General features: G+C 38.2%; 1 protein-coding gene across 3 annotated transcripts in view; it reads left to right on the forward strand.

Moving 5' to 3' along the window:
- EGFR (epidermal growth factor receptor) overlaps positions 1 to 10,227 on the forward strand; it is a 227,852-nt gene extending 217,625 nt beyond the window's left edge. For 2 of the 3 annotated variants that reach the window (XM_084619473.1, XM_084619475.1), the window contains 2 exons: positions 2 to 107; positions 1,185 to 10,227. In XM_084619473.1, the coding sequence (XP_084475599.1) occupies positions 2 to 107; positions 1,185 to 1,561 (483 nt within the window). In that variant the 3' untranslated portion in view covers positions 1,562 to 10,227. The remainder of the gene's footprint in view (position 1; positions 108 to 1,184) is intronic. The other variant, XM_084619474.1, reaches the window with a different exon arrangement.
- The last annotated feature ends 1,798 nt before the right edge of the window (positions 10,228 to 12,025 follow it).

Raw genomic sequence — 12,025 nt, forward strand, 5'->3', positions numbered from 1 at the left:
GCAGGGATACCCCGTGAGGGACGACAGCTTTGTCCAGCGCTACAGTTCAGATCCAACTGGCATCTTCTTGGAAGACAGCATAGATGATGGCTTCCTGCCTGCTCCAGGTGAGTACATCTGCTAGGTATCATCTGATCCTCAAGTTCATTCATTGATCAGCAACTTGGAATGCCATTTGCTTCTCTCTTAGATCTTTGAGGTTTCTTGGTGATCTCTGGGTAATCATTTTCCTTCCCCTCCCTCAGCAAAGGAGGAGTCCTTCACATCCCTTAAGATCCCCACAATTTTTCTTCACTGGTCAATAAATGGGGGCGGAGAAATTGTGCAGAATTTTTCTTTTCATTTTTTTCCTAGATCTTTTCTGACAGCTTCTTGACCACATGTCATCCACCATCACCACCAGTCCGATTTCTACTTTTTGTTGTAGGTGCCTTATCAAGGATTTTTTCTTTTTTCTACTAATCAGACAGTCTCTTCTAAGAACTCTTTAGACCTCTTCATTGTTTTTATTGTAGAAACTCTGTTTCTTGTTGTTGGTCTTTTACTGCTTTCCAAACAGAAATATACTCAAGCAGAATGGATGGCACAATGAAATATGCAGTGTTGCTAACCACAGTCTGACATGTACTTGTATAGTAGTTCACTAGAACCAGAATTCATTGACTTAAAAGATCAGTAAGACTGTTACAAGGATGTTTTAATAAAATGATACACTCGCAATGCTTTGTCCTCAACTAGTACTGCAGCTGAGTAAGGGAAAGAGCCAGCATTGAGCATTGTATTGGGACATGGGGTCTCAGTTACTGTTGGTCTTTTTTTTTTTTTAAGGCATTTCCATTATCTTTAAGTACTTCTCCAGATATATGGTTGCCCTCAGCTAAACTCCCTGGATAAGATTTCAAAACACTCCATGGGGAGTTAGGGAAACACACTTCACTAAAAGCAATGGAAAATGTGTGGCTTAATTCCCTTGGCTGCTTTGAAAATCTGACTCCTGGAACCTTTGTTCAATGGAACTTCCTGCCTTTGGTTAAGTCTTGGAATCCTGAGAAAGATCCAAATGACTTGTGGGCTGATGTGGGAAAAGATTGTTTCCACATATATTAAAAATACACATCAGATCATTTAAAGGACTGCATTAGTTACATATCTTAATTTCTTTCTTTCTTTTTTTTTTATCTCAGAATATGTCAATCAGTCAATCCCCAAAAAACCATCAGCATTTGTAGTACAGAATCCAATCTACAACAACGTCTCCCTCCCAGTAAACCCAAATCCCGCTCCAGCTTCAAGCTATCAGAATTCCCACAGCACAGCAGTGGACAACCCAGAGTATCTCAACACAAACCAGTCTCCTTTTGTCAAAACGGTTTTTGAAAGCTCCCCCTACTGGGACCAAACAGCCAATCACCAAATAAATCTGGACAATCCTGACTACCAACAGGACTACTTTCCTAAGGAAACTAAGCCTAATGGCATCTTTAAAGTTCCTGCAGCAGAAAATCCTGAATACTTAAGGGTAGCAGCACCAAAAACTGAATACATTGAAGCCTCAGCATGACCACAGAAAAATTCTCTCTTCTTGCAGTAATACAAACTAAAATCCAGATGAACAACCTGGCTGCTGCAGGATCAAGCTATGAACTGACAGACGAGTAATCACAATTCACTGACAGACACGCTTTTCCTTTCAAGCTGGTGGACTGAATTCACCAAGCTGATTTTACTATATATTTTGGGCTTTTCCTTGGCCATTCACATACATAACTTAGGCACATACCATACACATGCACGCATGTTGGACTAGAGCAAGAACTTCCTGCAGATAAGAAATTGCAGATGCATTCCTTCTGTTTTCAAATGGTAGCATTATAAAAACCAATTTGGAATTAACTGTAAGAATTCCTTTCTACAATGCCTATTTTTATAAACATTTCTAATGGAATTTTTGGATCTTTTACAAGATGAGACACTTGCTTGTTGTACTGTTGTGTGACTCTCGGATCACGAGGGGAAAAAAAAAGCAATACATTATTAAATCCTTTTCAAACTCTTGAAAGATGGATAGCTGTTCCAAATGATTGGATCTTAAATATTGACTTCATTTACTGTACTGGTACAAACAGGAAAAAAATGAGTCAGAGAGAAGTGTGGAGATTCTGCTGATGAAGTGGTTTTTATTGGTGAATTGGTGAAATTTTATAACCCACAGTGTATTTAGCACAAGGACTGGATGGCAGCACACATTACTTTACTGTGGAGATTCTGCTGATGAAGTGGTTTTTATTGGTGAATTGGTGAAATTTTATAACCCACAGTGTATTTAGCACAAGGACTGGATGGCAGCACACATTACTTTACTGACCACTACTCTTGGAGTCCAACAGGAAGAACACAGCATACAGAAGAGTTGTTTGTAAATGTTTATAAAGTACTCACAAGTCTGTTTTCTGTATGTTGAATGCAAGCCTTTCTTTTTTCCATTCCATTGGTTAGCTGTAGATTTGTCAAATTACATTTTTAACAAAATTTTTAAAGATGTTGCTATGACTGAAAAATGAAGTGTCAATTCCCTTTGTCTCAATCGCATTGGGACAAACTTTCCCTAAAGGGCAAGGAAATGCAAAAGGTGTTAATTGGGTTATTTGTGAGAGCTGGTGATCCGAATGCAACTGCACAAAATTAAACTTGGCTCAGACAAAAATGCAAAAAATGCAACCAAAGGAAATGAGATTGTTTGTTTGTTTTTGTTTTGTTTGTTTAAGTGGCTCAGTAAAAAAAAAATTTTTCCCTGTATAAAAATTGCAAAGAAAAGGGGGGGAAATACACCACTATACTCTGTTAAACTTGTGGCAGAATATTGCCAATTGCTGTATCACTGTGCAGGAATCTGTTGTCTCTTACATGACTACAGCTGCTGTGTTAGGGTGGTCTTCTTTTATGCTAGGTACAAAGAAAATACAGTAATAATGCATCAAAGAGGAAAAAGAATAGTCTGAAGTGTTTGAATGCAATTGCTTAGTTTGCTATTCTGAAATTGGGGGCTGGGAATGCCACAGGCCTCTTTGAAGTCCAAGCCTGGTTGTCTAATTGTCACTGTGGAATAATCCAAATCAATATTTGGTTTAATAATAAATATACAATATATCTATTGTATATAAAACCATTGTAGCACAAAAAGTTAGAGATTGGTTCTCTTTAAGTTGTGTGTAGTTTTTAAAACTCCTGAAGTTCTTTTAATACCTTTTGATAACATTTTTGCTGTCTTCTTTGAAAGGAGTAGGAAAAAAATAGTTAAAGCATTGATTCAAAGAGTAATAGTAATATGGAGCCATCCCTCCACTACCTTGATGGAAAGAATATTTTAGCCAAATAGTTGGATCTGAAGCCAGATTTGAATCAAGCAATTTGCATGCTAAGATCCATAATTAATAGTTAATCATTGGAAAATTACTTGAGATGACATAAAAACTGTAACAGAAAATATGTAACATTTATACTTGAGACATCAATGCAACCTATAGCATCAGGGAATGGTCAAATTTCACTTCTCCTCCACTATGTTTGGAATACCTCAATGTAAATTCCAGCTGAAATATTGCATTTGTATCCAGGATCAGGACCAAAGCCCTTAAAATGTTGTCATGGCAGGTTTGTTTGAGGAGGGGAAATGAAGACTGGCAGTGTAAAATATCTCATGTTAGATCAATGCAATGCAGGCTGCCATTGAAAACCAGGACACGTATAATAATGTGTCGCGAACAGTACAGAGTCTAGAGCCGGAGACCAAATTTGATCAAAACACATTTATTGTCATCCTCTTTGGGCACATCTCACTCACAATGATTGGAGCCCAGCCGCAGCCTTACAGAGAATAGGTAACAACTTGTATTATTTCCTTGTAGTTAAAACATTGAAAAAAATTCTGCTCTCAAGTACAGTTTACCCCAGATCTACACTGGTGTACCTGAGAGCAAAATGTTGTCCCAATGCCATGTTCAGAATGCGCCAGACACACACACGCTCACATCGACACACACTGTCGTTTTAACAATCTTTTTTTTATTTTTTTCCCCCATTAACAAACTCACAAGGGGATTGTATGTTTGTCAAACGACTTTTTAACAGAAATCATGGATAGTTTACTACTCAAAGCAATACAGTACGGTACAATACTACATCTTTTCCTACAGCCTTTCCAATGCCATTCCCAAAATGATTCAGTAACATTTTTAGCTTTAAAAATGGTTTTTAAAAAAAAAAAAAAAAAAAACAGTAGCGCTAAGTTACCAGCATTATGTAGCATGGAAACTATTTAATACAGATTAACCTCTCTACATTTTTTAAATGGTTCCTGGAGGACTTTGTAACATGACCACCATGAAAGCCAATGAGAGTCATGCAGCTATATACTTTAAGAGTGTTTAAGAAATCTAAGGTTGAGTTCTCTTTTTTTTTAATTTATTTATTGTTTAATGGAAAACATAGCAGAGAGAATATAGGAGCCAGCTTCTGATGCAAGATTGTCTGTAATTTATGACCTATCCTAATTTATGTGGTACAGACTCTAGGTTTATGAACTAACAATATTTTTAAATCTGATAAATGTGTCATGATTTCCTAATATGCAGCCCTAAGTTATTCAAAGACCAGCAGAAATAAAGAGCAATGAGCATATTAGCATATCAGCTCAGCTTCATTGTAGCAAACCATTTCAGTGCTATTTAAAATAAGTAAATATGTGGTTTAAATTATCTGATTATTTTTTTTCTGGGGCACATGAATTGTGCAGCAGCAAAGATTCCACTTTGTATTGTAGAGATCTAAACAAATCAATGGGAGTTATGCGGCACGTTCACCTTGTGGAATCCCGATAAACTGCTGTTATACTGAGTTCAGGACTAAAACCCTTCTTCTGCATCTCAGGCCATTTAGTCAGGCCTCTCTATAGCTGAGATGAAGGTGAACCATCTCAGCTGGTAGCAGTCTAAAGTCCCTTATCCTTTCTGTGGGAAAGTCACTAGAGGGCAACAGTGAGCATATGCGCTTGTACACAGTCATAAAGGCAATGATAAACTATACTTCAAGATCTCCTGCAGATCAGCTCCCCTAGTGTGCTAGATTTCAGAGTAAATTGTACAGTTTCATATGATTATCAAACAGCAGTGTGTCACCACTCAGTGATCTACAATAAAACAATCAAACAAACCTAAGTGGCCAGTGAAGTATCACAAAGCCCACATAGCTTTATTTGTCCATAACCAGTTTGCTAGAAGACTTATGAATCTAGTCCAACTGATATGAAATAGACTGTAGGTATAATTGAGCAATCTTTCCCTGGTACCCAAGTTGCTCACTTGTTTTTGTCAAATGAGGGTATTAGTTGCTGTGTTGGAATGGGATTTCATGATTATTGTATTATAGAGAAGGTCTGTAGAACAAGAAAAGGTTTTTAATTATATTTAAAGTGTGATTGCAGATGTATTGTTATATAAATTATTGCAACATTAGAGTAGAACCTAATTATAACGTAGACTGTATCTTTTTTTTTTTTTTTTTGCATTTTTCCTGGGCATTCAGAGTGGTCTCCATTATAAAGTGATCAGAGCTCCTCCAGTTTAAAACTAGGAGAGTAGCTGAAGGAGAATGTTCTTGCAATATCTGAGCAAAACACAGATTCTAATTTTGAGCAGTTTGTAAGGAAATTAAAATTGCAAGCTGATTAATAAGAAGGCAGCATCAATTATGCCATTATGATTAAGAGTCTGTCGTCAGGTCCATTATAAAAGAGTTTCCCTAAATACTAATACATGATAGACCAGAACCATTTTAAAGGGTGCTCTATCAGGAGTTGTGGGCATAAAATGTCTCTTTAAAAAAATATGCCTGGATAGAGAGAGACCTACCAGACCACACCAGCTTTTAAAGGCTCATAGACTCTCACATGGGAGGGAGTTTTAAAATACTGCCTCTAATTTCTCGCATAAAGAGGAATGACACTGAACAGCATCGTGTGTACTTACCATACCACAATCACTAGCTTGGCAACTAATATGAAACTAATGTTAAACTGCTATTTTTAAACACCACATTTCAACATCATAAAGGTAAACTGCAAAATACCAGGAAATTCAAGGTTTAAGTCAGAATTTTCAAGTTCATTTGCTGTTTTTCAGTGTTCTGTGTACAGTGCAGTGTACTATAGCAAACTTGGCTGTAAATTGTTTTGTACTGGGAAGGAGTTGGCTTGGGAAAGTCTGAAAATGTTTCAATATATCGTAAGAAGTAAACTTTCTACAGGGTCCCATGCCCTTGTCTCACTTCCAAGTGAAGTGAAATAACCTGATGAATTTCTTTGGTCAGAGTACTTTGGACTACATGGCGCTCCTCACGTTTTTTCAATCTTTAAGGTTGATTTGCTGCTCCTTCCTGTTCCATTCAGCCGATCTTTAGGGCCCTGAAGTGATAGATAGCGTTGCATTTCCTCTGAAAAGGAAACAGGCCTGCATGGGATGGGGTGGCTATAGGCAGAATTATATAGAGGGACCATAGCCAGGGAATCTACACACAATACAGATCCGCTGGCCCAAAATTTTCTTACAGGGGAAGCCATAGCAGTCATTGCTTACTACTTCAGCTCAGGATGATAGCAGCAATTGAGTGGCTAAGCAGGTGCCCAATGCCCTACCTGCTGATTGGGAGGAAAATCCCCTCAACTTAAGTAAGTCGGGGGAGGGGGAGCGGGTTGTGTTTTTTTGTGTTGGTGCAAAACCCATTTACTCAGGCTTTGTGCTACAAATGTGAATTTTATCCTATGCATAGAAGATCAAGTATGTGTATTCCGGATCCAATTTAACAGGACCACAAGACTCCAAATGATTCAAGCACTTCACATAGAAGTGCGGGAGGTGTCCTCCCTCTGTTTGGTAATGAATAACTGAATGTCAATAAGACACTTTGCATTTCCTGACAAGCATTCATTTTTCAGGTTAGAAGTTTAACATCACCTATAGCACACAAGCCACTACCTCTTCACTGTCCGCTGGTAAAATTGCCCTAGTCTCTCTCTCTCTCTCTTTTTTTTTTTTTAAACACATTTCTCTGTGAGAAAACACTTTCGTCAGGACAAAGTGAGAAAATGTATCTGTTTGTATCCCCCTTCCTGAAGAAAATGTATAGTAATGAAATTTTAAACTCTGTATAGTTATACTGCCAAGCGGGACCCTTCACCAGAGTGCTTTGATAATGTTGTTGTTAAACCACCACTAAACCGGATTTTTATATTGAAATCCCATTTTTTTAGCTTTGCTTTCCCAGTGAGTTTTGTTTCTTCTCTGCTCTAACATATGCCTTTTAAAAGTCTTTTTAAAAAAAAAGGAAAAAGGAAAAAAAGTATTTATATAAAAGAAAAACAAGACCCCTTTACGTAGCTTTTTAAATGGGTTGCATTAGGACCAAAGAGAATGTGTCTTATTTTCTTGCTTTAAAGTAATTAATCAAAATGCCAATTGATCATCACTTCCATAGCTTTTTATTGGGGAGGGAATCGCCGCCCCCAATCCTGCAAAAGGATCTGCACTGAGCCCCACTGACGTCAATGGGGCTTTTCCTGAGAACAAGCATCTGCTGTGCACAGTGATTCAACTGGAGCCATGCATAGCATGTGGGCCAAATCTGATGTCTTTATTCAATTATGACTCATGGTCTGCTCAGTCAAAACACTTGTTAAATTAAGGGGACTTTGGGCCAAATAGGGACTGACTGAAAACTGAACAAGGACTTCAAGTTTTGGATCAGTGTCAGGAAAAAAAAATTGAGTGGCAAATACTGAAGTGATTGGATCCCTGCTTTTCATCTGGGGAAGGTTGTAGCAAGCACGTTTCTGATTACATTATTTCTTTCAACATGGGGTGTGAACTGAGAGCGTGAAATTTTCATGACACACTTTTGTCTCCCTGCCATACATTCTGCCTGCTTTGGACACTTGCACAGATTTCCAGGGCACCGGTATGTCCTTAAACGTATGGACTGGGAATTACGGTTCTAATTTCCAATTAATGTTAATGGGAATTAAGGTGACTTTGAGAGAAGGATGTAATATTCTTAGGGTATTCAGGTAAGAGTGAATGCATAGCAAACATTCAGTAGTGTCAAAGTCAAAGAAAGGGATTCTTTGAGAGTGAATGAAACAATCTGGAACATTGCTGTCAGAAACCACATGAAGCATTGAGCCAAACCCTGATCCCAACAAAGTCAGTGGCAAAATGCCTGAAGCCAGGATTTTGGTCCTTTATGTTCTGCTGTATATATACAAATATATGTATGTGGCCCACACCTCATTGTTACCTCAGAGTAATTCATCCTCCTTACGAACAAGCTGAAAAATCAAAAACCCCAGCCCTGAACCTAACCAATAGCTTTATGAGGGATTTGTCCATACGTAGGTGATACGGTACATGTTCTTAGCCGTCCCAGTGGTCCTGGAGCTTTTTTCCAAAACATCCTTCTAATATCTTAGAATCTATGTGAAGGCTGGGGGTTTTGAAAAGCCATTGTTGGCCAAATTCTGCTCCTACTCTGGTCACTGGGAGTTTCATCATTGATTTCAGTGGGAGCAGAGTGAGGCTAATATTGAGTGCTTTTGAAAATCCCTCTCATTATGCATAGGGATCCAACGGATCTGGTGCCCATTTTAGGCTGCTTTGTAATGATGCAATCAACTGGGAGTAATGTCTTGGTTATAGTAAACTATCAAGCAATATATCCATATAAAGAGTACCTTTTAGCATTGTAAAGTTAATCAACTATGAAAGCACTATTTGTACAAATAAGAAATGCTGTCTTTTATACAGTTTAATGATTTATACTATTGATCAAAGATTGTTTGTATATTGAGTGATAAAAATAAGGTGTATATTATTCTTGTTTTTAATTTTTGGAGAACATTTATTGTAATATACTGTATCGTGTTTGGGGGGGAATAAGTCAGGTTGGCTGGTTTGTAGGGTTAATAGTCATGGAAGAGCTAATGTTAAAAGTCTTTTATTGAGAGATTTTGAAAAGGTGTCACTATGGGGATTTAACCAGAGCTTACTGATCTTAATAATGAGGCACCTTTCCTCTCTCTAGCACATTTATGATACCCTCATGCCCAGTGTTCACTCTTTGAGTTTCATAGTGCAGTATGATACAACAAACAGTTTTGGCCATTGCAGCTGTTGTTTACCAAGGTGCTAGGAGAATGCACTCTTTGAAATGCACAGCAATGTCTCTCCTTAATTTTTACCACAAATATAGCAATTAAAGCAAAATCAAAGCAAACCCTCAAGCTCAAATCCACAGGATATTTTGCTTTTGAGGCCCATGCTATTGCCCATTTATAAACTGTATGCTATTTAAAAAAAAAAAAGTCCCTTCTTAAGCTTCTCACTCCACCAGCATTAACAGAGCAAGAATCCATGGTAAGTAGGTATAGATACATAACATAAAACTAAACTAAAACCCACGAAAGACTTCAGTATGTAAGGGGGGGAAATAACACCACAAAAATGCCTGGAAAAATAAATAAATCAGACTTATAACCCCCCGACTCAAGGCAACAGAGTAAATAATCCTATGAAAAAAGCAAACAATGAAATCTAGTTTTAATACATTATAGGAAGGAGTTTCTCAGACGAACAACATGGGAGCATGAATGAGTAGGGTTGCAGAGAAGGGAAAACCATATCAGTGAGGGTCATACCGATGTAGGGTATTAACCCAAATGGTGGAACTCCCCGTTGAATTAAAAGGGAGTTGCATACAAGGGTCAAGGGAAGCACATAGTCCTAAATGTAATGGAGATTTCTATGGGGTATGTAGAAGGGAGAGAAAAGTTAGCCTAGGCTTCCTCTAGGAGAAAAATACATTGTGTAGCTGAGATGGTAAAAGGTCAGAGGAGTTGGAACTGGATACATGAAGCACAAGATCAGCCTGGATAAGTCCCCATTATACTTATTTGTAAATTAGTAATTTTTTTCTTTAAAGATGAACTTTGTACACAGAGAAAAAGCCATTCCAGCACCTTTCGCCCAGCCCCTTCCATTACATAAGCTGTATGCTGAACCACCTTGACTTATTTTATGCAGAAAATTATGTAGTCTTAAAATTCATATAACTGGTTCTCAGAAATGTCTAGTGTATATTAATGCATGATCTTTTTATTTTAATAAAAGTAATGAAATATGACTTTGCTATTTTGTAGTATTTTGTTCTTTCTAGAGATTAGTAGAGCCCTGCAAATCTGCAGATATCTGCAAACCATGTTTGTGGATTGGCTGCAGATGCTCATCTCTAGAGCCCTGCATGGATACAAAATTTGTAAGTCGAGCCTGGGGGAGGTTTCCCTCCCAGGTTATAATAATGCTTTGCACTTCTATAGCACCTTTCATACAAGGATCACCACACAATTTACAAACATTAATCTGCAGTACTGTAATAGCCATGTTTGTCCTAGGGTATCAGAGAGACAAAGTGGGTGAGGACATGTCTTTTATTGGACCAACTTCTCTTGGTGAAAGACACAGAGCTCTTCTTCAGTTCACTTCAATAAAGTGTTCTGTGTAAGCTCAAAAACTTCTCTCTTTCACCAACAGAAGTTGGTCCAACAAAAGATATTACCTCACCCACCTTGTCTCTCTAAACACTAATTTAGGCTCACAACTTCCCTATAAGGCAGAAAATAGCATTATTATCCAAGAGGGAAAACCCAGGCACAGAGAAGTTTCATAATTTGCCCGAAATCCAACAGAAAGACTATAGGAAAGCTGGGAATACAACCCACAGCCAAGATCTTCAAACACAGAAGCCTAAAGTTAGGCTCCAATCCATAATAGTGCAACTAAGTAAAAGGCCTGATACTCAAATGTTCTGAGCATCCATAGGTTTCTACTGACCTCAGTGATAGCAACATCAATGACAGTCTAAAGAGTGATATGAGCACTCCCTTTATTGTAAGGGGATCAGAGGGTCTGATTTATGAAGAGAGGGCAAAGGAAGTTAATATGTAAAGGTTGCAAAGGGGTATGTGACTGAGTTACAAATACTTGAGAATAAAAATATAAAAGGAGAGGGTTTGTTTATGGCCACAGAAGGATATGTCTACACTTTGAGTGGGGTGTGTAATCCCCAGCTCAAGAAGTCATACCTGTGCTAGCTCTAATCAAGCTAGCGTGCTAAAAATAGAGCATAACCATGGGGGGGGAGGGAAGAGGGTGAGCGGAGGGTGGGACTAGCTGCCCCGAGTATGTGCCCAGCATCCCAGAGTAATGACTGAAATGAAACAAGGGAAAATTGAAGTTAGCTTATAGGAAAATATTTCTGAAAGTTAATTATTCTGTTAGAAAATATGAATTTGCCAAGGGAGGCCACTGAGAGAACACACTACAAAGTTCAAAGCAGACCTGATAAAACACTGGCCGATAGTATAGAGGCTGATCCAGCACTTGGTCACCCTACATGATCGAAATAGCCTGTTCCAACTTTAGGCCCAACCTATTGTAGAGCTGTGACTTTGCCTTATGTATTATTTTAAGCTTGCCATAAGTCGAATGACACCACTGGCATATAATACTGATTGGTGTGTAGTGCTGCTTAAGCTGAAACACAAAAGGGCAAGTAGGCAATTCCTATGATTGGGTTATTAGGCTCTGCTATGATTAAAGGCCTATTGTATTAGCGTGAGGCCTTGTGGAGATAGTCCTGCTAAAGGCTGGTTTTAGCTAAAAGGATTGCAGGCCCCAAAAGCTAACTCAAGATCATAAATTCTGCACTTTCAGTCTGAGACACAAACGAGGGATCACAAAGGATACAGTGCACTGCAGGATTCTCTGGAGATGGCTTTAGCAAGCTGGTAACTAGGCGGTTAGACTGCAATAAAATATAGGCATTAAGACATAAGTGATGTAGGTTATTAATATGAATAAGTATAGGTGTGATTATGCAGACCTGGAATGCCACATATGGATGATAGACAAGTAGCAATCTT

Source organism: Lepidochelys olivacea (genome assembly GCF_965140295.1).
Source record: "Lepidochelys olivacea isolate rLepOli2 genome assembly, chromosome: 2".
Classification (NCBI taxonomy): Eukaryota; Metazoa; Chordata; order Testudines; family Cheloniidae; genus Lepidochelys; species Lepidochelys olivacea.